The 27169-nt window shown below is 41.6% G+C and overlaps 1 protein-coding gene across 6 annotated transcripts in view; it reads left to right on the top strand.

Moving 5' to 3' along the window:
• The window catches only part of LOC141273074 (uncharacterized), a 47476-nt gene extending 21029 nt beyond the window's left edge, over nucleotides 1-26447 (top strand). For 5 of the 6 annotated variants that reach the window (XM_073684431.1, XM_073684434.1, XM_073684436.1 and 2 more), the window contains 2 exons: nucleotides 23827-23893; nucleotides 24022-26447. In XM_073684431.1, coding sequence (XP_073540532.1) covers nucleotides 23827-23893; nucleotides 24022-26025 — 2071 coding nt within the window. In that variant the 3' untranslated portion in view covers nucleotides 26026-26447. Of the gene's footprint in view, nucleotides 1-23826 lie in introns of all 6 variants that reach the window. The other variant, XM_073684433.1, reaches the window with a different exon arrangement.
• The last annotated feature ends 722 nt before the right edge of the window (nucleotides 26448-27169 follow it).

Below are 27169 nucleotides of genomic sequence, written 5' to 3' on the forward strand. Positions count from 1 at the left end.
TGCTTCCTGTCTGGTTCCTGGCTGCCGGCATATCGCGAGACAGAGCGGTGAAGGGCCTGCGGTCACATGACTGACGTCACCGCAGGTCCTCAAGTGATGCCGGCATTCAGAGAGAAGCCTTCGGAAAGGTGAGTATAAACTTTGTTATTTTATTCTTTTTTTACAGGTACAATGGTACCCAGGTCTGGATGAGAGTCTCCTCTCCTCCAGAACTGGGTACCATCCGCACATAGAGACGCATAGAAGCCGCTTGTACAAATGTACAGTCGCGGTTTCTATGCGTCTCAATGCAAGTCAATGGCGGGAGTTCCGCTGCGCTTCCGCAAAATTAAATGACATGCTGCGAATTTTTGTACGCAGCATAAACGCTGCGGAAAAATCCGCAGCATGTGCATAGAACATGCGGAATCCCCTTGGGGACCATGGCGTGCGGATTACCTAGCGTTTCACAAGCGTTTCCGCTGCGGAAATTCCGCAGCATAAACACTTGAAAAACGCTACGTGGGCACGCAGCCTTAGGCTATGTGCCCATGATGCAGAAATGAAGCAGAAAATTTCTGCAGCGTTTCTGCATGTTCTTGGCAGTCAAAAACGCTTGCGGATTTTAAAAGCGTTTTTGCAGCGTTTTTGCATGCGGATTTGCCATGCATTTTTCTAGTGCATTGAGACCTAAAATCCGCATGCAGAAACGCACAAATAATGGACATGCTGCGGATTTTTGTGCGCATCAAAAACGCTGCGGAAAAATCCGCAGCATAGGCATTGAAATTGCGGCTTGTCATTGGGGACCATGGGGGACGGATTACCAAGCGTTTCACAAGCGTTTACGCTGCGGAAATTCCGCAGCATATACGCTTGTAAAACGCTACGTGGGCACATACCCTAACTGCAATGTAGCGTACATTATACCCAGGGGCGTACATAGGAATCATTGGGCCCTATAGCAGAAGTTCTAATTGGGCCCCTCCCCCCCCCCCCCAAAAAAAAAGTAAATAATTGTCGGGGTCAAGGAAGAGAAGATCTCACAACTTTCCAGCCTTTACACAGTAATTTTCCTCCTGCTGAAGTCCCAGATACTTTATGGAGCAATGAAAAAGTTGTGATGCCAACAAAAGTGTCCCCAAACACAGTATGATACCCCCCATGGTGCATTCCTCCAAATTCACAGTATAATGACCCTATTGTACCCCACCTCAACTCCCAAGGCAAAGTATGGTGACCCCAACACAGTATGATCCCCCAACTGTGACCCCCACACAGCCTTCCATGCAGTATAATGGCCCCACACTCTATACAGTATAAGGCACTCGCCGTGGTCCTCCACACGGTATAAGAGACACTCGCCGTGGTCCTCCACACGGTATAAGAGGCACTCGCCGTGGTCCTCCACACGGTATAAGAGGCACTCGCCGTGGTCCTCCTCGCGGTATAAGACATTCGCCGTGGTCCTCCACGCGGTATAATGCACTTGCCGTGGTCCTCCACGCGGTATAATGCACCCCATGGTCCTGTACATGGTAAAATGCAGCTTCCCCCCACCATAGGGTAAAATGCAGCCCCAGTCTTCCAGTTTTATCAGTACTCACTGATTTATAAATAAATACATACTTACCGCTCCTCGTTCCCTGCTGCTTCAGTCTCTGCAGCGCGTCTCTGTCATCACCTCAGCAGCTGCCAGCTCCACTGTCTGACAGAGCGTGGAGCGTCATCACGCCGCTTCGTCAGACGCAGCGGAGGAATGATGGGAGAGAGAGTGTCACATGATGTTCCCTCCTCCATCATTGCTATCAACCAGGGCTGACTCCAGGTTTTCGTGGGCCCCAGGCGAAAGAGTCTCAGTGGGCCCTTTAATACATACCAACATTCATGATGCACAGATACGGCGGAGAAATATAGGTATAGTACACAGGGCCCAGGCTGTCCACTCATCCTTCATATATGCAGACGCGCCCACCCACACGGTATGCAGACGCGTCCAGCTCACGGGCCCCATAGCAGTCACTTGGCCTGCCGCCATTGGCGGTACGCCACTGATTATACCATTATTACACTACAGGTCTGCCTGGTATAACATTGCACAGCTTATGCTTGTTAACCTATAGTGTAATACTGCACATTGTTATTATATTACATCTCCCCATGCAATAGTGTAATGCTGCACATTATATTGTTACTACAGTACAGACCAAAAGTTTGGACACCTTCTCATTTAAAGATTTTTCTGTATTTTCTTGACTATGAAAATTGTACATTCACACTGAAGGCATCAAAACTATGAATTAACACATGTGGAATTATATACTTAACAAAAAAGTGTGAAACAACTGAAAATATGTCTTATATTCTAAGTTCTTCAAAGTAGCCACCTTTTGCTTTGATGACTGCTTTGCACACTCTTGGCATTCTCTTGATGAGCTTCAAGAGGTAGTCCCCGGAAATGGTCTTCCAACAATCTTGAAGAAGTTCTCAGAGATGCTTAGCACTTGTTGGCCCTTTTGACTTCACTCTGCGGTCCAGCTCACCCCAAACCATCTCAATTGGGTACAGGTCTGGTGACTGTGGAGGCCAGGTCATCTGGCGTAGCACCCCATCACTCTTCTTCTTGGTCAAATAGCCCTTACACAGCCTGGAGGTGTGTTTGGGGTCATTGTCCTGTTGAAAAATAAATGATGGTCCAACTAAACGCAAACCGGATGGAATAACATGCCGCTGCAAGATACTGTGGTAGCCATGCTGGTTCAGTATGCCTTCAATTTTGAATAAATCCCCAACAGTGTCACCAGCAACCCCCCCCCCCCCCCCTACACCATCACACCTCCTCCTCCATGCTTCACGGTGGGAACCAGGCATGTAGAGTCCATCCGTTCACCTTTTCTGCGTCGCACAAAGACACGGTGGTTGGAACCAAAGATCTCAAATTTGGACTCATCAGACCACAGCACAGATTTCCACTGGTCTAATGTCCATTCCTTGTGTTCTTTAGCCCAAACAAGTCTCTTCTGCTTGTTGCCTGTCCTTAGCAGTGGTTTCCTAGCAGCTATTTTACCATGAAGGCCTGCTGCACAAAGTCTCCTCTTAACAGTTGTTGTAGAGAGGTGTCTGCTGCTAGAACTCTGTGTGGCATTGACCTGGTCTCTAATCTGAGCTGCTGTTAACCTGCGATTTCTGAGGCTGGTAACACAGATAAACTTATCCTCAGAAGCAGAGGTGACTCTTGGTCTTCCTTTCCTGGGGCGGTCCTCATGTGAGCCAGTTTCTTTGTAGCGCTTGATGGTTTTTGCAACTGCACTTGGGGACACTTTCAAAGTTTTCCCAATTTTTCGGACTGATTGACCTTCATTTCTTAAAGTAATGACGGCCACTCGTTTTTCTTTACTTAGAATTTGTATTATGGCAAGAAAAAAAAGCAGCTAACAGTCTGTTCAGTAGGACTATCAGCTGTGTATCCACCAGACTTCTGCACAACACAACTGATGGTCCCAACCCCATTTATAAGGCAAGAAATCCCATTTATTAAACCTGACAGGGCACACCTGTGAAGTGAAAACCATTTCCGGTGACTACCTCTTGAAGCTCATCAAGAGAATGCCAAGAGTGTTCAAAGCAGTCATCAAAGCAAAAGGTGGCGGCTTTGAAGAACCTAGAATATAAGACATTTTCAGTTGTTTCACACTTTTTTGTTAAGTATATAATTCCACATGTGTTAATTCATAGTTTTGATGCCTTCAGTGTGAATGTACAATTTTCATAGTCATGAAAATGCAGAAAAATCTTTAAATGAGAAGAAGGCGTGTCCAAACTTTTGATCTGTACTGTATATCTCCCCATACAGTAGTGCAGGGGTCGACAAAGTTGTTCAGAATCTAGGAGCCAGCCAAAAAATTTAGGAGCCAGAATTTTTTTTAAGCAAACTTGGTTTTTAATTTAACAAAAAAAACATTGCAAATGTTATAAACAACATTTTACTTTTAAAGATAATAAATATTATATTTTGATATTTTAGATTTTAGGCAACATTCTAGTGTTTTTCACTTTGCTTTTTGTGGCCATGAACATGCCTTGTGATTTTAGAACTGAAGTACCAGTGGTCCACAGCCTTGGCAGGATCAAACGCCTTCACAGATGGCCCATTCATGGTGATCATAAACAAGTCACTTAAACTTTCTTCTTGCATCCTTGATCTGAATTTATTTTTGACCATGTTCATCAAACTAAATCCTCTTTCACAACATGAGGTTGAGACAGGGAGCACCGCCACAATCGACAACAGGTTTCCCAGAACTGGAAATCTCTCGGTGTTGGAGAGTGCCAAATCCAGAAGCTCACACAGTTTCTTTCCTTTTCCAAGGACCTTAAACTCATACCACTCATTGAGGAGTGAGTGAATGCATTGGTCATCACTTTCAGGTGGAGATAGCTGTTTACGAAAATGATGAGCCAATGCAGTAATCTCAACCACACCGTAGTCTTGCAATGTTGTTCCTGCTGGCCAGGCAAAGGTGTCAAACACTGCGGTGGATCTTTCAATATTTATATCACTTAGAAATCGCACTGTCAAGTATTTAACTGCATGATTAATTAAATTAGCTTTTTCCTGCTGAATTGATGCAGCTACAGTGTTGCTCAGTCCATGTAGCTGTACATTTTGAAACAGTCCTTGAAGAGATGTTCCTGAGACAAATCTGGCCTCATGTTGTTTTGGTGCATCTCTAAGTGAATTGATTGTTGAAATTGTGCTTTTCACATGCAACTCAATTGTGCTTAAAAAAAGCTCTTCCCTTTGAAATATAAGTGACAAGTTTTTAAGAATTTCCAGATAGTCCAGTAGAAAATGGAGCATGTGAACAAATTTAAAATCTGTGAGCTTTCTCAGTAAACCATGGGCAGCTGCAGAGGCACTGTCTTTTTCCGCAGCCACACTTTCTAGGTGGATTGTCACGCATTTACAGTCTTTGACAAGTGCAGACAGAGCACCGACTTTGCTTGCTACCCATCTGACATTATGCAAGTATTGGAATTTCAGAATTGTAAGCTGCAGGTTTTCTGCTACTTGCTTCAGCTGTCGCATTCTCTTAGGTGAGTATTGATAAAATTGGTAGAGTTTCTTTAAAATAGAGTCAAAATCATCAATTAATTTAGCTTGTTTTACTGAACTTAATACACTTAAGTTCAATCGGTGTGCAACACAGTGAATGCCAATTAAATGACTGATGTTTTGGCGTATTTTCTGCACCAAGCCATTTTCGGTCCCAATCATGCTGGCAGCACCATCTGTACCAATGGCAATCAAGTGACTTGAAGAAAGCCAGCCTACAAGACCAAGTGTTCTAAGTTCTTCTGTGAGCGCTTCTAAATATCCATCTGCAGTAGCCATTTCAAGAGGAGAAACAGAAAAATACTTCTTTGACCCTGTTGTCCTTGATGTACCTGACATACAGAATCAGTTGTTCAACCCCTGCTTTGTCAGTTGAGCCATCTAGCATCAAGCTGACATATTTTGCCTCTTTGAGCTCACTGATTAGGTTTTTCCTGATTATTTCTGCAATATGGGAAATTAATTCTTTGCATCTTTTATCGTTTGCATATTCCTGTCGCACAGCACTCCCTAATTTCTCAGTCAGCTCTAGCAACCCTTCAAAATCTGTGAAAGGTCTGTTGTTTTTGGCAATATAATAGGCCACATTAAATAGAATGGTCATATGTTTAAAAATGTCTTCATCCATTTTCCTTATACAAGCAGCCAATGGAGTAGCTTCTGGAGCCAACGCTGCATGTTTAGCCTCCACACAATTTAGATGCTGGAGAGACTTTGCTGCTTTTTGAAGGTTTCAAGTTTAAAGGGTCCTGAAAATCCTTTTACGATCCTAGATGCTTGGTCAGCAATGCCAGGGAAGGAAGCACAAATCTCGCATATAGCTATACCAGTTGTATGGTCAAATTTAAGCCATGCGAGTTCTTTACACCACTCTTGCCTAAATCTCCTGGGTCCAGCAGTTTGACAACGGCTTGTTGATGGGGACTCCTCTGCTGGTGGGTCAACTCTTGTTTCTTCAGTTACCTGTTGCCCGGCACTTTCTACCTGTTGCACTGCGCTTTCAAGAGAGGTCTTTGTAAAGAACTGTGTCATTTTCAGTTGCTTTTCATTTTCTGGTATTCTCTCTGTTGCTCTGAGCTTCATTTTTTTCCTGAACCCAGAAAAGAAAAAAAAATGTGCACTTTGCTCTGCTATGCCAATTATAACTTACACATGATCTCTTTACCCTTCTTTGTCCGAGTGGACGAGGCAGTACTCCGGCTTCGTTCTCCCGGCGGCACCCGACTTTGTTCTTCCAGCAGCACTCCGCAGTCCGCCATATAGTACCCATATAATAATGGGATACACTGAATATACTGCCATATAGTAACCATATAATTACAGCATATACTGTGTATATACTGCTATACCCTACTTACAAAAAGATTTAGCAATGTAGGAAACTCCATTCAGTGGTGGTCCAGCAGGATAGGGTCTCTCAGCACTTCTAGAGAAGATTAAAAATCAATCTGCCTTATTATCCATATATTTTATTTTCTAACCATAAGAAGTTTCAAATCCTTTTTTGTAGGAACAACACTTTTCTAAATCAATGAAACAACATACTCACCTTAAATGTTTTTTGGAGGGAAAAGTAAAGATAAATTGTTGTTCCGTTTTTTTCTTGACATTTTTTTTTAAATTTTTACGAATGCTTTAAAAATTGCTTTTTAAAAAAAAATAAATAGATGTCATTACATTTATAAATTTTTTATATTCTCAGTTTTTTTCTCAGAAAAATCAAAGAAACTAATTTTTAAAAAAAAATGCCTGTTCAGTTTTTGTTGACAAACTGTACATATAGACCCCCTCACACACGGCGTCTCCCCGGGGAGCATGGCCTTTGTATGTACTTACACAGGTAGCGGGAGATGAGAACGGGCCCCCGGCCACAGCGATCCTTCCCCCGTAACTCAACTCTCCCTGTCCAGTCCCGGAGCATAACGGGGGCGGAGCAAAGTGGAGAAGGCGGCCTGAGCGATACTGTCCCTGCTTCCTCTGATTGGATGACTCCGTGCAGGAGGTGGGATTGGATTGAGAGTTTTTTTTTCTTCTCAACTCCTCAAGCACCAGGCAACATTTTCTAGGCGCCAGACAACATTTTCTAGGCGCCACTGGCGACCAGGCGCCTGGGTTTGTCAAGCCCTGCAATAGTGTAATACTGCACATTATATTGTTATATTACATCTCCCCATACAATAGTGTAATAATGCACATTATAATATTATATTACGTCTCTTCATGCAATAGTATAATACTGCGCATTATATTGTTATTACATCTCCCAATACGATAGTGTTATACTTCACATTATATTGTTATATTACATCTCCCCATACAATAGTGTAATACTGCACATTATAATATTATATTACATCTCTTCATACAATAGTATAATACTGCACATTATATTATTACAGCTTCCCATACGATAGTGTAACACTGCAGATTATATTGTTATATTACATCTCCCCATACTGTAATGTAATACTGCACTTATATTGTTATTATTACATCTCCCCATACAATAGTGTAACACTGCACATTATATTATTATATCTCCGCATATAATAGTGTAATACTGCACAATATTTTATTATACTACATCTTGCCATACAATAGTGTAATACTGCACATTATATTTTACATCTCCCCATACAATAGTGTAATACTGCACATTAGATTATTTTACATCTCCCCATACAATAGTGTAATAGTGCACATTATATTATATTACATCTCCCCATTTAATACTGCACATTATATTGTTATTACATTACATCTCCCTATACAATAGTGTAATACTGCACATTATATTGTTGTTATATTGTTATATTTTGCCATACAATAGTGTAATACTGCGCATTGTATTATTACATCTCCCCATACAACAGTGTAATACTGCACATTATATTATTGTTACTATTACATGTCCCCATACAATAGTGTAATACTGTACATTATATTACCATATTACATCTCCCCATACAATAGTGTAATACTGCACATTATATTATTATACTATATCTCTCCATACAATAGTTTAATACTGCACATTATATTGTTATTGACGCGCCCCCTGGGCCGTGGGGTACCCGGAGCCGGGCCTGTAGATGCTGGGGGTTGTAGTCACCGTGGCGGTGACCCGGTCCGTGACCCAGGGCGGTCAAACCAAGGGGGTAGTCTATGTGTACAAATGTTAATGTCAGACTTCGCCACCTGTGGGATGCGGTTACTGGGAACCGCCGCTGCGGAGCAGTCCGCTGGTGATATGTGCAGCAAGGTGATGTAACTCCCCACAGGAAAAGTGGAGCTTAAGGGCAGTGTGTATGGATGATGGTGGTGGTAGTGCAAGGTATCAGTAATGACAACACGGAGTCTTTGCAGTGCAGTCCCAGGGTCTTTACTGTTGGCAATTGTATGGGCCCCAATGGGAGTACCGGCTAGTGATGAGGGCCTGATCAGTCTGGGAACAATCCTAGAGTCCTCCTGGCCAGGTGAAGTTGTAGGCCTGCCGTTCTGACTATACTCTTTGGCTATCCCTCTTATAGTCGTGTTGTAGCCCACGTCCCTGAGTGTAACGTGCTGTGCTCACCCGTATGGCTGGCGTCTCGGACCTTGTGTATTCCTCGCTCCACTGTGGCGGTATGGGTCCTTTTGTGTGGCTGAGCCTCCGGGCTTCTATTGGGCCAGGAGACCTGCAATCTCCTGCCCTGCGGTATCTGCTGCTGGGTATGCAATCCCCACAGCCTCGGACTCCGGTGTCCGGTCCTCTGTAGATACTATCCAGGACGAGCTAACTCCAGCTCCAGTCCCTGGCTCTTTACTCCTTCGTGTCCTACTTGACTCCACACACTGACTAAACTAACCCCGCCCCCAGATCCAGTTATAAAGGGCAGGATCCTCCCCTTTCTGGTCTGGGGCAGGAGGTGTTGCTTGTAATGTTTTCCTGACCAGGAAACTCCTGTTTTGCTCCCAGACATGATATTGCTACCACTGTGGCAACCAGACCCCCTCGGGTGCCATATTATTATATTACATCTCCTCATACTATCGTGTAAGGCTATGTGCCCACGATACAGAAATGCTCCGGATTTTTTCCTGAGCGTTTCTGCATCTCCCTGGCAGAAAAAACGCATGCGGATTGTACATGCGTTTTCCTGCCAGGGACAAGCGGATGTGAAGCGTTCTTCACTGGCATTTCCGCATGCGGGTTGACAAGCGCTTTCCAAGCGATTTTTAGCATCACTTGGAAAGTGCTTGACAACTTGGTCACACTAAATTCATGCCGTTTGCATGGATTTATATATATACTGTGACCCGAGAGAATGTCAAAAAATAAAAAAATAAATCTATACTTGCCTTCCGATGGCCCCCACAGTCTTGCTTCGCTCGGTGCTGACTGCCGGCAGTTCGCGGTACACTGAAGGACCTGCCGACGTCGGCATCGCATGACCCGTCACATGACTATGACGTCAGCGCAGGTCCTTCAGTCCACCGCGATCTGCCGGCATGGGAGGACGAGCGCAGCTGGGGCCGTCAGAAGGTAAATATATTTATTTTTTATTTTATTCTTTTTTTTTTACAGGTTCTTTGGTACCCGGATCCAGAGGAGAGTCTCCTCTCCTCTAGACCTGGGTACCATCTGCACATTGGAACGCATAGATTCCGCATGTACAGATGCAATGATGCGGATTACATGAGTTCCAATGCAAGTCAATGGTGGCGAAAACGCAGCACTTCCGCAAAATAATTGGTAGTGCTGCGTTTTTTTCCGCAATGATAACCCGCAGCTGAAATTTCCGCAGCATGTGCATAGCACATGCAGATTATCATTGGGGAACATGGCAGACCTTCTACCAAGCGTCTTTTAAGCGTTTCTGCAGCGGAATTGCCGCTGCGGAAACGCTTAACCACTTCGCGCCAGAGCCTGTTTTTGCCTTCGTGACCAGGCCAATTTTTTCAATTCTGACAACTGTCTCTTTATGAAGTAATTACTCTGAAACGCTTCAACGGATCCCCCTGATTCTGAGATTGTTTTTTCGTGACATATTGTACTTCATGATAGTGGTAAAATTTCTTCGATATCACTTGCGTTTATTTGTGCAAAAATCGGAAATTTGGCAAAAATTTAGCAATTTTCAAACTTTGAATTTTCATGCCCTTAAATCAGAGAGATATGTCACACAAAATAGTTAATAAATAACATTTCCCACATAGGTCTACTTTACATCAGCACAATTTTGGAACCAAAATATTTTTTTTGTTAGGAAGCTATAAGGGTTAAAAGTTGACCAGCGATTTCTCATTTTTCCAACAAAATTTACAAAACCATTTTTTTAGGGACCAGTTCTTATTTGAAGTGACTTTGAGGGGCCTTTATGACAGAAAATACCCAAAAGTGACACCATTCTAAAAACTGCACCCCTCAAGGTGCTCAAAACCACTTTCAAGAAGTTTATTAACCCTTCAGGTGTTTCACGGGAATTTTTGGAATGTGGAAGAAAACAATGAACATTTAACTTTTTTTCACAAAAATGTTACTTTAGACCCAATTTTTTTATTTTCAAAAGGGTAACAGGAAAAAATGAAATACACAATTTGTAGTGCAATTTCTCATTAGCGCGCTGATACCCCATATGTGAGGGAAAACCACTGTTTGGGCGCACTGCAGGGTTTGGAAGGGAAAGGAGCGCCATTAGACTTTTTGAATGTAAAATTTGTTTGAATAATTAGCAGATGCCATGTTGCGTTTGGAGAGCTCCTGATGTGCCTAAACAGTGGAAACCCCCCACAAGTGACACCTTTTTGGAAACTAGACCCCTTAGGGAACTTAGATGTGTGGGGAGCACCTTGAACCCCAAGGTGCTTCACAGAATTTTATAATATTGAGCTGTAAAAATAAAATTTTCACATTTTTCCCACAAAAACATTTTTCATCCCTTAATTTTGCATTATCATAAGGGTAATAGGATAAATTGCACCATGAAATTTGTTGTGCAATTTCTCCTGAACACGCCGATACACCATATGTGGAGGAAAACCACTGTTTGGGCGCACACCAGGGTTTGGAAGGGAAGGAGCGCCATTTGACTTTTTGTATGTAAAATTTGCTTGAATAATTAGCGGACGCCATGTTGCATTTGGGGAGCCGCTGATGTGCCTAAACAGTGGAAACCACCCACAAGTGACACCATTTTGGAAACTAGACCCCTTAGGGAACTTAGATGTGTGGGGAGCACCTTGAACCCCAAGGTGCTTCACAGAAGTTTATAATATTGAGCTGTAAAAATAAAATTTTTCATTTTTCCCACAAAAAATGTTTTTCATCCCCTAATTTTGCATTATCATAAGGATAACAGGAGAAATTGCACCATGAAATTTGTTGTGCAATTTCTCCTGAGTACGCCGATACCCCATATGTGTGACCCCAGTAGTAAACTACACCTCTCAAGGAATTCATCTAGGGAAGTAGTGAGTATTTTTTAATTTTTAAATTTATACCATTGGGCAGTGAAGAAAACATTTTTACCACAAAAAAATGTTTTACCCTCAGATTTTACATTTTCACACAGGGCAATGGGTAAAAATGGTGCCGAAATGTGTCACACAATTTCTTCTAAAAGTGGCAATACCCCATATGTGGCTGTATCGTACCGCTTAGCCATACGGCAAGATCTGGGAGGGACGGAGCGCTATTTGACAATTGGAGAACAAATTATTGTAGAATAGGCATTTGGATTTGGGAGCACAAAATTTTCTGAATTTCTTTTGGAGGGCAAGGGCCATTTCGCTTTTCCAGAGCCTTTCTGCTACCAGTAACTTGGAAGTCCCTTATATTTTTAACAGATGACGGACCTGAGTGGGGAGTAGCTTTTTTTGAGGACCGAGTTGAAGCTTTTATTGGTAACATTTTACGTAACATTTATCCGGCTCTCTAGGCTGAGCACTTACATCGGGGTTTCCATCTAAATTTCCAAGTGATGTAATTCAGATGAAACCCCTGCAGGATCCATTCACTATAATGAGGCAGCAGAGTTACTCTGGACTCCGTCTGGCCTCTGTTTAGCTGTGTCCTTTTTTTCAGAAGTGCACAAAACTGGCCAACCGCACTTTTATGCACGCCTATAAAAACGACACCGTGGGATCACAGGCCAGATGGCGTCCACAGTGGCCTATATCTGCCTCATTACAGGGAATCTTCCGTCATGGGTTCCGTCTGAATCACGTATTTCATAGATTGACACGGAAACTCTGGTGTAAGTGCTCAGCGCAGAGCGCAGGATAAATGTGAGCAGAGCCTTACTGCGATCTTTGGGAGACATAATAAACAAATCAGTAGCAGGTGAAGAATTGGTTTTATTCATTTTTTACGCCGTTCCTCGTGCGGTATAAGTGATGAGATGACTTTATTCTTCGGGTCGGTGCGATTACAGAGATACCAGATTTATATTGGGTTTTTATGACTGACAGCTGTCACACACTAAGATTTTTTTTTGCAAAATCTAGTTTTTGCATCGCCATATTTTGAGAGCTATAATTTTTCCATATTTCGGCCGACAGAGTCATGTGATGGCTTGTTTTTTGCGGGACGAGTTGACATTTTTATTGGTACCATTTTTGGGTACGTGACTTTTTTTGATCTTTCTGTTCCGTTTTTTGGGAGGTAAAATTAACAAAAACCAACAATTCAGGAATAGTTTTTTGAGGTTTTTTTTTTTATGCCGTTCTGCGTGTGGTAAAAGTGATAAGGCAGCGTTATTCTTCGGGTCAGTACGCTTACAGCGATACTGCACTTACTGTATATTTTTTTTATGTTTTGGCGCTTTTACACAATAAAACAATTATATAGAAAAAATATTTTTTTTGCATCGCTTTATTCTGAGAGCTATAACTTTTTTTTTGGCTGATGGAGCTGTATGGTGGCTGTATGGTACCATTTTTATTTCCATTTTGCTTTTTGATCGCATTTTTTCCACTTTTTGTTTGGCGATATGATGAAAAAGCATAGTTTTTTGCTCCGTTTTTTATTTATTTTTATTACGGTGTGCACAGAAGGAGTTAATTAGTGATAGTTTTATAGATCGGGTTGTTTTGGACGCGGCTATACTAAATATGTGTACTCTTTGTTTTTGCATAAATATACAGATTTATTGGTTTAATATTTTATTTATTTTTATTTATTTTGTGATTTTTTTTTTTAACAGTTTGAAAACATTTTTTAGACTTTTTTTTACATTTTTACTTAGTCCCTGTATGGGACATTAATTTTTATTTTTCTAATCCCTGTTCTCATGCAATGCAATAGACCTGTATTGCATTGCATGAGAAGTTTGCTGACAGTTTCAGTCAGTGACTTCAGCTGCAGGCTGAGCTCAGCATGACACCATACATGGCAGATCTGGAGGCGGTCATGTGACCTCCAGCTGCCATAACAACGGCAGGTCCTGGAAGACATCAGGGGGCCGTTGGAGAGGTAAGTGGACGACCCCCTCTCCTCTCACTATCTTCTATATGCCGCGATCACTATAGATCGCGGCATATAAAAGATAGCAAAGAGTTAACATCATTGAGACCTGATCCAATCAGGTCCCAATGATGTCCCCTGTCAGAGCTGTCACTCTGAACCGCAACCGCAGCACTTGCAGGACCCTGGGGGTCCCGAGGGCTGCGGGACCACCAACCGTTCATAAACGTCGGCGCTGCGCAGAGCCCAGGCAGTGCCGACGTTTATGTACAGTGGGCGGTCGGGAAGCGGTTAAAAAACGCCTAGTGGGCACACAGCCTTATACTGCACGTTATATTGTTGTTATATCTCGCCATACAATAGTGTACTGCTGCACATTATATTGTTATTATATTATATCTCCTCATACTATAGTGTAATACTGCACATTATATTGTTATTATATTGCATCTCCCGATACAATAGTATAATACTGCACATTATATTATTATATTACACCTCCCCATACAATAGTGTTACACTGCACATTATATTATGTTGCATCTCCGCATACAATAGTGTAAAACTGCACATTATATTATTATATTACATCTCCCCATACAATAGTGGAATGCTGCACATTATATTGTTATTATATTACATTTCCCCATGCAGTAGTGTAACAATGCACATTTTATTATTATATTACCATATTTTTCGGACTATAAGACGCACCTAGGTTTTAAAGGAGGAAAATAGTGGAAAAATGTAAGCAAAAAATGTGGTCATGATGCCCTGTTATGGGGGAGGGGGTCTGCTGCTGACACTGGTATTAGGGTAATGTCCCCCAATTCTTTTAATATCCTCCATCCTGGCATGTATGGCCCCTCCTTCCTGGTATGAATGGCACCCCCTGAGCCCCCATGCTGGTATGCATGGCACCCCCTGAGCCCCCATGCTGGTATGCATGGCACCCCCTGAGCCCCCATGCTGGTATGCATGGCACCCCCTGAGCCCCCATGCTGGTATGCATGGCACCCCCTGAGCCCCCATGCTGGTATGCATGGCACCCCCTGAGCCCCCATGCTGGTATGCATGGCACCCCCTGAGCCCCCATGCTGGTATGCATGGCACCCCCTGAGCCCCCATCACGCTGCCTACAAAAAAAAAATAAACTAAAAATAAAAATGAATATTCATTGCTCTCCATGCCCATGGGGGTAGGGAGCAAGGAATATTAATTTTCTTTAGTAGCAGGCACATGCCATGGGGGTAGGGAGCAAGGAATATTCATTTTCTTTAGTAGCAGGCACAGCGTAGGCTGCAATAGGCGGCTGCTGCCTCCTGTGCCACGCTGATCCCCCGTTGCCGCTCCCCCACACCCACCATCACACACAGCTATGTATATAGTATTCGTACTATAAGATTTACCCCCCACTTTGCACCAAAATTTTGGAGGAATAAAGTGCGTCGAATAGTCCGAAAAATAGCGGTACATCTCCCAATACAATAGTGTAATACTGCACATTATATTGTTTTTATATTACTTCTCCCCATAGTGTTATACTGCACATTATATTATTATATTACACCTGCTCATGCAATAGTGTAACACTGCACATTATATTGTTTTTATATTACTTCTCCCCATACCATAGTGTAATACTGCACATTATATTATTATATTACACCTGCTCATGCAATAGTGTAACACTGCACATTATATGGTCATTATATATCTACCTATACAATAGAGTAATACTGCACATTATATTGGTATTATATCTCCCCATACAATAGTGTAATACTGCACATTATATTGTTATTATAACTCCCCATACAATAGTGTAATACTGCACATTATATCAAAAAGGGGGAAGGGGAAGAAGACAAAGAATGTGCCTACTCTAGTTCATGGGAATGTTAGGGAGAATAAAACAAGCCCCAAGACAGTATAGGCAGCTTTAGTGTGTTCAAATTAGTAAAACCGCTAGCGTCATAGCTATAAGGTATGTGAGGCGGGCCTGCTGACCCCATGTGCAGGTAGTGAGATTGCAGTAAGGAGTTACTCAGACTGCTCCATGCTATAACAGCGCAGACTGCTTGGCCTCTAGCAGCCTGGAGATATTCCTCCTTACCGGTGACGGTCAGCTGTCAGTGGGTGCCGTCCATAACAGGATGGTTACCCTATATGCATCTGTGGATGCATGAGTAATTTTACTCTTTCAAATATTTTATTAAATCCTTTAAAATGTATATGACTTTAAATGATTATGTATCCACATTCTTGGTCTTCTTCCCCTTCCCCCTTTTTGATATGATTTAGTTGGTGATGCACACCTGTGGATATAAGTCTGATGAGATTTGACTACGTTCTGGATCTAATACTGCACATTATAATGTTATTGTATTACATCTCCCCCTACAATAGTTTAATACTGCACATTATATTGTTGTTATATTACTTCTCCCCATAGTGTTATACTGCACATTATATTGTTATTATATTACTTCTCCCCATACAATAGTGTAATACTGCACATTTATATTGTTATAATGTAACTTGTTGCATCATTCCCAAGAAGACTCATGGCTGTACTAGCTCAAAAGGGTGCTTCTACTCAATACTGAGCAAAGGATCTGAATACTTATGACCATGTGATATTTCAATTTTTCTTTTTTAATAAATTTGCAAAAATTTGTACATTTCTGTTTTTTTTTCAGTCAAGATGGGGTGCAGAGTGTACATTAATGAGAAAAAAATGAACTTTTTAGAATTTACCAAATGGCTGCAATGAAACAGAGTGAAAAATTTAAAGGGGTCTGAATACTTTCCTTACAAACTATACTATATGTGTATAGTTAGGCTGCGTGCCTACTATGCGTTTTTCAAGCATTTTTGCCGCGGAATTTCCACAGGGAAAATGCTTAAAAAAACACTGGGTAATACGTGCCCCATGGTCCCCAATGATAATCCGCATGTGCTGTGCACATGCTGCGGAAATTTCCACTGCGGATTATCATTGCGGAAAAATGCGCAGCATGTCCATTAATTTTGCGGACATGCAGCGTAATTGCCGCCATTGACCTGCATTGAATCGCTTAATATCCACATGACTACATGCGCACATACGGATATTAAGCGATTCAATGTGTGGATGGTACCCGGGTCTGGAGAAGAAGAGACTCTCCTCCAGACCCGGGTACCATAAAACCTGTTAAAAAAAAGAATTAAAAATAAAAAATAAAGATTATTTTTACCTTCTGATGGCCCCCGGTCTCCTCAGCGATGCGTCCGGTCTGTTGTATGGGTTTCGGTGGTGTGAGGACCTGCACATGACTCAATGACGTCATTGCAGGTCCTTCACATCACCGCGACCCATACAACAGACCGGACGCAGTGGAAAAAATGCCGGGGGACATCGGAAGGTAAGTATAATTTTTATTTTTTACCATCCTTATTTTTTTTTTTTTCAACTATTACTTGGTCACACTATATAAATCCATGCCGGTTGCATGGATTTATATAGTGTGACCAAGTTGTCAAGCACTTTCCAAGTGATGCTAAAAATCGCTTGGAAAAGCGCTTGACAACCCGCATGCGAAATCGCATGTGAAAAACGCTTCATTTACACTTGTCCCTGGCAGGAAAAACACATGTACAATCCGCATGCATTTTTCCTGCCAGGGAGAAGCGGAAAAAATATGCAGCATTTCTGCATCATGGGCACATAGCCTTATGTTGGCACGATTCACATTGCAGCAGCCCTTCTCACCGAATCCAACATCCATACATCTCACTCTTAAAGTTACGACCTATGTGAATTCAGTTTTAAGAGGTCTAGTATTGTCCGAGTGACACTTCATTCACACGTTGCAGCCACATTGTGTTCTTTTGCGGTTTTACAACATATGAAGAATGCAGCCTAATGACAAATTAGAATGCAATTGTGAGAAACAGTCATCTCTCCTGAAATTTTTGTTGCAGTAAATGTGTGTATTCCATATAAAGTAATGTGCTTGGCTCTGTCCCGCCACAGTCTTAACCACAGTAATGGGAGTTTTATGTATTATATTATAAAACATCACACTTTGATACAAAATTGCTTGAAGATACTCAAGATTGAAAAGTGTTGGGAAGCACTTTCTAAGTTCTAAATGTCACCACCCTTTGCCTTCAAAATAGCATAAATTCTAGCACTTGCATACAATTTTTGAAGGAGCTCGGCAGGGAGGTTGTTCAAAACATCTTGGAGATCTAACCACAGATCTTCTGTGGATGTTGGATTGTACAAATCTTTCTGTCTCTTCATGGAATCCCACACAGACTGGATTATGATGAGATCAGGGCTCTGTGGAGGGGTCATATTATCATTACTTCCAAGTCTCCTTGTTGGTAATGACATTTGCTGTATGATTGAGGTCATTGTCCTGCTGCAGAATAATTATGGTGCATATCAGATGCCTCCCTGATGGTATTGCATGATGGAGAAGTGTCTTTCTCAGCATTGAGGAGTCCAAGAAATAGGCAATTTTGAGGACCGTAGAAAAAGTGGTCGGCTAAGAAAACTTAATGCGGCAGTTGAAGGCCACATCATGCTTCCTTCCCTTTGAAATCAGCAGATGTCCAGCAGTGCCACCAGCTCAGAACTGGCAGCAGACAGTAGGACCCAGCTACAACCATCTACTGCTTAGAGTAGTCTGACCAAAAGTGTTTTTTGAGCGAAAAACCATATATTCGACATGTAAACAAGGTCAAGTGACTCAACTATGCACGAAAACATGGAAGCTGGAGTGCAGAAAAATAGTAGCAGATACTGCTGAAGTCAGTCTTGACGCATGTGGAGGTTCCTTGCAAGTTTGGGGCTGCATTTCTGCAAATAAAGTTTTGGGATTTGGTCAGGATTTATGGTGTCCGCAAAGATACTTCTCAATCATACAATACTATCAGGGAGGTATTTGATTAGATCCAAACTTATTCTTCAGCAGGAAAACTACTCCAAACCTACACCAATGTCATTAAGAACTTTCTGCATTGTAAAGGAGAATATGGAACCATGGAAGAGGTGATATGGCCCCCACAGTGCCTAGATCTCATCATTATCGTGTCTTTGTGGGACTACATGAAGAGACAGAAGGATTTCCACAAGTCTACTTCCACAGGTCCAAGATGTTTGGAACAACCTCACTAGAAGAATTAATGTTGCTTTGAAGGAAAAGGTGTTTGTCACACCAAACATTGATATGATTTAGATTCCTATTTTGTTCATTGATTAAAATAAACTGTGAAATATTCTATTTTTACCTTGCAGCATTTTTTATACACCTGCCTAAAACTTAAGCATTTCTGTTTAAAGAATTTTTACATTTTTTAAACGTGTGTGCGTGCGTGTGTGCGCGTGCGTGCACGTGTGTGTGTGTGTGTGTGTGTGTGTGTGTGTGTGTGTGTGTGTGTGTGTGTGTGTGTGTGTGTGCATGTACGTGCGTATATATTGTAGGGTTTTCAGCTCTTTGGTAGTCTCTTGGTCATGCACAGGGATTAATATCAAAACAAAGTAAAGTTTATTGTCCTTCATAAACTTTGTAGCTGCAAAAGGAAAATTGCTTTCTTCACCACAAATCAATTACAAAACAGTCCTTTGTTTGGGTGAAGCCAAACAAATTAAACGGTCTCACCATCTTGCTGTCACAGGCACTTTTCGTCACAGGCACTTTTCAATCTTGAACATATTCTGTCCACCATTAACGGTCTTTCTCCTGCTCCAGCACAAAACCATCTGCTGACCTATACCCAACTGCCTGTTATTAGGCCTGTAAGACCCGCACTGGAGTATGGGAGTGACCTTTCCCACCCTGATCCTTTTGTTCCTCTTAAATCATGGACGTAAAAGCCATCTCAGTAACCTATTGTTACTGGTGCACTTTCTCTTGGCACTTGCGTCACTGAGGCCAGCCACCTCGGTGACATATACCTGCCATCAAGCACCTTACCTCAAGCTTTCTTACCCCCCCCCCCCCCCACCTCTGCCCAAAGCCAGGGAGCTAGTGTGTACCCTCGACAGAGCATCCGCATTTCCATGTAGCTTACCTGGTCTATGCACTACATGAAAATTTAAGCCCTATAAAGACCGTCAAGGGGCCCTTCTCCAACATCACACAATCAACAGAGCAAGAGAAGATTGAACAATTCCAAGACCTTTATTATAGGCAAAACCAAAAGGTCCATAAACAATCCACCACACAGAGGATAAAAATGGTCCAGAACACGAATGCAGTTCAGTAACAGTATAAATGTCCCAGGAGATGAGTCCAACAATCCAGCAGACAGAGGATAAAATAGTCCATATGCTTCTCCATATATATTCCTCCAGCAGTATTTTCAAAGTCATCCAGGTTTCTCACATTCTCTCTGACATCCAGAATTTATTTTTCAAAAGAATATAAAATCTAGAATAGCAAGATACAACGCGTTTCGACTCATTGCAGAGTCTTCCTCGGGTACAATTTTATAATCATATCTAGAACTACCCTTCCTTAAATACACCTCTAAACTGAAAAGGTGAAATAGTGACCCGCCTGTGTATATATTCCTATATGGAGGCCTGATTTTCCTGGCAAAGTGTGCTGCAAGCCAAATGAAGACTCTGTAAGTCATAGGAGTCATATCACTATTAAATGCTGAATCTCAAGACTTCTGCAAGGTGAGCAGTATTCAGTTACCCCACCTTTTACTACTTTTTTGAGTAATATTGCACTTAGATCTGCGCCGTTTACTCTGCACAGGTCACTAAAGAGGTTGGTACTTGCTGTCAGGTGTCACAATGGAGCCGGTTATGTCAGGGATTGCTACGAGGGGTTTGCTCGTAGTTATGCAGTTCTTTAGTACAGAGGGAATGTGACTGGAGGGGGCGCAGTGATGAAGGCAGGCGGCAGAGGAGGAGTGATTCGCTTGACATATCCCGGGCCCGTACCAGCGAGATCACAGCGCCGGTGGCACAGTGGGATTTGCACTCGCTCGCTATCCGCCCACTGCTGCGAGGCTCGGGCCCAGCTTAGCACCCAGAGCGGAGACCGCGGCCTGCGCTTCTCCGTGCAGCCTCCATCTCTCGTTCCCTCCCTCCCCTGCTTGTTGTTACACAGTTGGAAATAAGACTCACCTGCCGGAGAGCAGAGGCGGCCGCCTCTCAGGCGGTGGTGGTGATGAGCAGCAGCGTCTTTCGGCCTCAAACAGACGGTCTCCTCATTCCCCTTCCCTCCAACCCCAACGGGGGACACGAACGGAACAGAGCACAGGCAGCAGCTAGGGCGAATGAAGGAGAGGGAGAAGGGTTTATGAGTGAGAGGTCACTAAGGGGGGGGGGGGGGGAATGCCGGGCGGCCGGAGAGAGTCAGCCTGGGACTGAGCTCGTAACACCCCCCCTCTTGCTGTTGCTTTTACATCCAACAGCTGGTATATAAAAACATAGTAGGTATCTAAAAACATGCGTGTATTCGAATGCAACGTTGTGTCAAAATTTCAAAGCAATCAGTGAATAACTTTCGGAGATTTATGATTTTGAACAAACATTTACATTTTTATTTATATAGATGAGATGAGATGAAAGGGGTCTTTACCAGTATGAGACAGTCTTCTCTCCTGATCCACATGCCTCACACAGGTGGCATGTAGATTACCGCTTATAGCCATGCTGCACTTGTACCAATGCATAGTCGCACTTGTAATAAATAGTAACTTATTAAAGTTATAAAAGTACTTGAACCCCTTTACAGCCTGGGGCGTAATAGTACGCACCAGACTGTAACCCCCCGTTCAGCGCGGGCTCTGGCGGTGAGCCCACACTGAACGGGGCACGTCAGCTGATTTATACAGCTGACATGTGCCCACAACAGCTGCAGGTGGAATCGCGATCCAATGCCGGCTGTTAACATGTTAAATGCCGCTGTCAAAATCTGACAGCGGCATTTAACAGCGCCGCGCCGGAAGCGCGTCACTTACCTCGCCCATCGGTGACCCCATCACGTGATCGCGGGTCACTGATGAGTGGGCATGACAACCCTGGGTCTGCAGCAGACCCCAGTGGTTGTCATGTGCTGATTGCTATTAGCGCCACCTAGTGGTCGGCGCTCATAGCACAGGAGCATTTCTGCTGCATAGAGGTGATCTGCACATCACCTCTATATAGCAGAGGCGATCAGACAAGTGCTGCTTCTAGTCTCCTATGGAGACTATTGAAGCATGCAAAAAGTGTAAAAAAAAAAAAAAAAAGTTTTTAAAAATATTTAAAAAATTAAAAAAATATTAAAGTTTAAATCACCCCCCTTTCGCCCTATTGAAAATAAAATTATTAAAAAAAAACCACGTACACATATTTGGTATCGCCGCATTCAAAATCGCCTGATCTATTAATATAAAAAAAGAATTAATCCGATTGTAAACGGCGTAACGAGAAAAAAATTCTAAACACCAAAATTAAGTTTTTTGGTCGCCGCAACATTGCAATAAAATGCAATAACGGGCGATCAAAACATCGGATCTACCCCAAAATCGCATCAATAAAAACTTCAGCTTGGCGCGCAAAAAATAAACCCTGACCCGGCCCCAGATCCCAAAAAATGGAGACGCTACAGGTCTTGGAAAATGGCGCCATTTATTTTTTTTTTAGCAAGCTTTGAATTTTTTTTTTTTCACCATTTAAATAAAAAAAAAAACTATACGTGTTTGGTATCTACAAACTTGTAATGACCTGGAGAATAAGAATGGCAGGTCAGTTTTAGCATTCAGTGAATGTGGTAAAAACAGATTTAAAAAAACATCTGTGGTATTGCACTTTTTTTGCAATTTCACTGCACTTGGAATTTTTTCCCCGCTTTCACGTACACGATATGGTAAAACCAGTAATGTCTTTCAAAAGTACAACTCGCCCCACAAAAAACAAGCCCTCACATGGCCATATTGACCAAAAAATAAAACCGCTATGGCTTTGGGAACAAGGGGAGCAAAAAACGAAATGCAAAAAAACGGAAAATCCTAGGGTCCTTAAACCCCTTAAGTCCACAACAAACTGATATAATTAAAGATCCGACAGAAACAAGTTGTTTATGATTTCCATGCAATAAATACAAATAACCGTGCTAATACAATTAAAGAGGTTTTCTACTTGGATACCAAAAAGCTCAAAATTACATAAAATGACTAGTACCAGGTACTTGCCCTTTTTATGTGCTGTAATATAGTCTAAATTAGCCCTGCTGCTTATCACTGTTGCAATTTAGTAATATATGTTGTGCTTGTCATAATATTAGAGGCACTGGAGATTAGGACAAAGTGGGTATTGTGCAAGCTGTATGTAGAATCAGCAGTAGAGTGCACCTGGTTAAACAGTGTGTGGTATTGCAATATACTTTTGGAGTTGGTGTGGGGATATGGCTAGTGCAAATGTTAGTCAAAGTGTATATTAGTAGCAATATATCATCGAATGAACCGAAAGTAATAACCGGTAATCTGTTTACCTAAAGAGAGAGATCTCATTCGAGTTTGGGCTGCTGAAAACTTGCATTTTATCACACTGCACTAAATGAAAGTGTAAAAGTTCTCAATTCCAACCCTTTTTGTATTTGAAGGTTACTTATCTAAATGCCCAGTTAGCTATGGATGTGAATGGTTAATAATAAATGTGGGGTCCACAAAACCGGGAAACAAGATCTGATGGCAGCTTCTTTTGAGATACAAACTTTTTGGATTTCACATACACATGGGGTGACACTGAAGAACCCAAAAAACTAAGGAAAGAAATCCAAAGCTGGTTTCCGCTGCGAATACCACAAAAGCAGCATGTTTATCTGTTCTGGCTCATCAAATATAGATCTGTAATTAGTTTAAGTAAACTTCTAAATTTATTGTAAGACCTCTATATGATTAGGAAAAATCAGAAAATCAGTCTCATTATCGACGCTCAAATTTTAGTTGGTCAGGTGACCATTTAAAGGGGTATTCCCATCTCCAAGATCCTATCCCAGTATGTAGTAGGTATATTATTATTAATAATATTAGCAAGTATCTCCAATTATAAATGTAGTATAGTATTTTTGATTCACTATCTCTTACCTCATGTGCAGGCATCGCAGGACCTTAGGCATCCATGGTTACGTCCACTGATAAAGTCAGTTAGTTAGATAGTTGCTAGTGGTCGTATTCATAGTAAAAAAATATATATCTATATATTTAGATATTTGCTTGAATTCAAGATTTAGGTGAATGAGGTATGTAGTACCATTATGAGCACTTACCTTCTATTTCTTTCCAACAGGTCTTTGAAAGGTCTTCAGAGGTCTGGAAGACATCGTAACTTTCTAAAGTCAGCTGTTAAACTGAAGGTTGGTGGATATGTCAAGAAGATAAAACATAAAAGAGAACAAAAATGAACAACCGCTTATTTCTAATAGAAGAGTTGGCATCAAATAAAAATGAAGCTGACCAGAATATTAATATATTTACTAAACAGATGGAGTTTAACCAAAATGAACATAATACAGTGATGTCGTGTGAAGAAAAAAGCCCATTAGATATTGACCATTATGAAAAGAACATTTCATATAAGGATAGTAATAAAGTCTTTCAAGATGAAGAAAATCTTGCAGATGCTAAAATTAAATCAGCCCCACATCATACCAAACAACATCCATCTCTTGTTAAAGAAGAACTAGTTTCACATGATGAACGAAGCCTTAAAGACCTCAGAACTTATACATTCCCAAAGTGTATCCACTCGTCAGCCACTCATATTAAGGAGGAACCAGTTTTTCAGAAAAGCGAAAACATTATAGACCTTAACACTTCTGCACCTTTACATGATCTAAAACAAAATCGATCTTCTAATATTAAAGAAGAGCCAGTCTTGTATGAAGGAGGAGGAGACCTCACAAGCCAAAACATTCAGATAACTACAGATAATATACAATATTCCTCTGCTTGTATTAAGGAGGAATCTAACTTATATGATGGACGAAACCTACCAGATCCAAACATGTGTATAACCACAGATACAACACAACACTATCCAGTTACTTTTATTAAAGAAGAACCACCATTGTGTGGAGGAAATTTATTAGATCCCAAAATGTGTACTCCCACAGATTACACACAATATCAATCTACTGAAATAAAGCAGGAAATAGTGTCATATAATGAAGAAAAGCTAAAAGATACAATCGGTGATGCACCAATATTTCTCACAGGACAGTGCCCACCGGTTCAAATCAAGGAGGAACCATCTTCTTTTGAAGATGAAAACCTTATGGACGCTTGTGTTCATAATCATGTAGATTATACTAAAGAACAAATAAACTTTGGTGATGAAGGGAAACTCTCAGGCAACAGTATTAATTCTTTTACAATTACAGGGGAGTATATCGAAGGGATTGATCAAACTGTAGAGAAAAAGAAGGCACCAGAAATGAAATCTGCTTTTTCATCCCTCGAGACATCAAAGAACACATATACCTGCCCTGTATGTAAGAGAGGTTTTAATAACCATGGCAACCTTGTGAGACATCGGGAGACACACAAAGGAAAGAAAATGACTTGTACAGAGTGTGGGGCCGACTTCTGTAATAAAACTGATCTCTCAGCACATATACGGACACACAAAACCAGCAGAAGTTTATACTGCTCTGAATGTGATAAGATATTTGCTAGCAACTCTCATCTTGTCATCCATGAGAGAATTCACACAGGTGAGAAGCCATTTGCTTGTTTAGAATGTGGGAAATGTTTTTCCAACAAGTCCAATCTTGCTGAACACATGAGGGTCCACAGGGGATCAAAGCAATTCTGTTGCACAGTTTGTGGAAAATCTTATGCACGGAAAGACAATCTTGTCAGCCATCAACGAATTCATGAAATGGAGGAGACATTCACGTGTTCTAAATGTGGACGCAGCTTTGTGGATGAACACAAGTTTATCAGACATCAGAAATTTCACACATTGGACAAACCTTACCCTTGCAGCCTTTGCGGGAAACGTTTTACTCATAAGGCGCTGCTACTTCGGCACGAGCGGACTCACATAGATATGAAACAGTTTATGTGTTCAGAATGTGGAAAGTGTTTCCTAAAACACACCGAGCTGATGAAGCATCAAAGATCTCATACTGGGGAGAAACCATTCATTTGTGTTGAATGTGGAAAGTGCTTTAGCACAGGGTCAGGTCTTATAAACCACAAAAAAATACATACCAGTGAAAAACCATTTGCGTGTCCTGAATGTGGGAATAAATTCAAGCAGAAGAACAACCTTGTTAGACACCAGAGAGTCCACACTGTGCTGAAACCTTACACGTGTACTGACTGTGGGAAAGGATTTACTACAAAGTCCAACTTCAACATACATCAAAGGATTCACACTGTGAGAAGACAACTCTCCTGCCATGAATGTGGCAAACATTTCCCATATAAAAGCAAACTAAAGGCACACCTGGAAAGTCATGAGAAGAGCAATGATCCTTAGGCTTACAGCCTCACATGCTGTACTATGCATAAAAAGCTGGTTATAGACATTAGATAAATACTTATAAGGGCGTTTCAGCATTCAGTGCTACCAGTGCGGTTCTGCCTGATACTCCAACACATGGCTGACGAAAACCACCCAACAGAAGTATTTTACCTCCAGGTGTCACATGTATGTTGTATTATAATGTCTGTTTCAGCTGATGCCTTGACCAGTCTATTATTTCATACTATGTCTACCAGCGTTCTATATTTATCAGTCTATAATATTGCGGTCTCAGCTCATATTAGAATGTTAGCTGTACAAAAGCCCAAAAACTATCCAAGCCAACAAGTCTTGATGAGCTCCGCACAGTAATGCATTGGTATGACATTTAGCACTGTCTTCTGTGATGACAATAAATCCCTTTTCTTTCTATAAAATACCTTTTCTTTGTCTTATTACTAACATGGGTTAACTAAATTCTGTGTATAATTTACTGCAGCGTAATAAAGAAATTTAACCTACAGAGTACAAAATGAAAAAGGTGGGATCTCAAAAATATATATATATATTTTTTTTTATAAAATTATCAAAGTTTTATTAACAGACATAATTCAACATGTTACAAGGCATGGCATCCTAAGGGAGGTCACCATATATATTAACGTCACAACCCCCTGTTCAGTGCGGGCTCCGGCGCTGAGCCCGCACCAAATCGGGCACATGACAAATGATTTATACAGCTGACATGTGCTCGCAACAGCCGCGGGTGGAATCGCGATCCACCCGCGGCTGTTAGCTAGTTAAATACCGCTGTCAATCTCTCATTGCCTGCGCTTATAGGGAGTGACCTAATATACAAAATACTACAAATGAGGACACCATTATGATTTGAGATCAACCTAACACATACTTAGAAAAGTATAAAAAGCAGAGGGAGAGAACAGATGTACGCAAATACATAGGGATGACCTAAAAAAAAATAATCTTTCATAGGAGATCGTCATTTTATCTATGCATAGCAGTGCTGAAAAAGAAGGCTGTAACTCCGAAACGTGCATTGGGGATTTGGCACCAAAAACCCCTACTCTTGGTTTCCCTCATTTATGGTCTACTAGGGATTTGCAACCGCAAGTTACTACATGTGCCCTAAGGGACAGTC

The sequence above is a fragment of the Phyllobates terribilis genome, unplaced genomic scaffold, assembly GCF_046119375.1.
Source record: "Phyllobates terribilis strain yellow unplaced genomic scaffold, ASM4611937v1 Scaffold_5__5_contigs__length_657084704, whole genome shotgun sequence".
NCBI classification, from domain to species: domain Eukaryota; kingdom Metazoa; phylum Chordata; class Amphibia; order Anura; family Dendrobatidae; genus Phyllobates; species Phyllobates terribilis.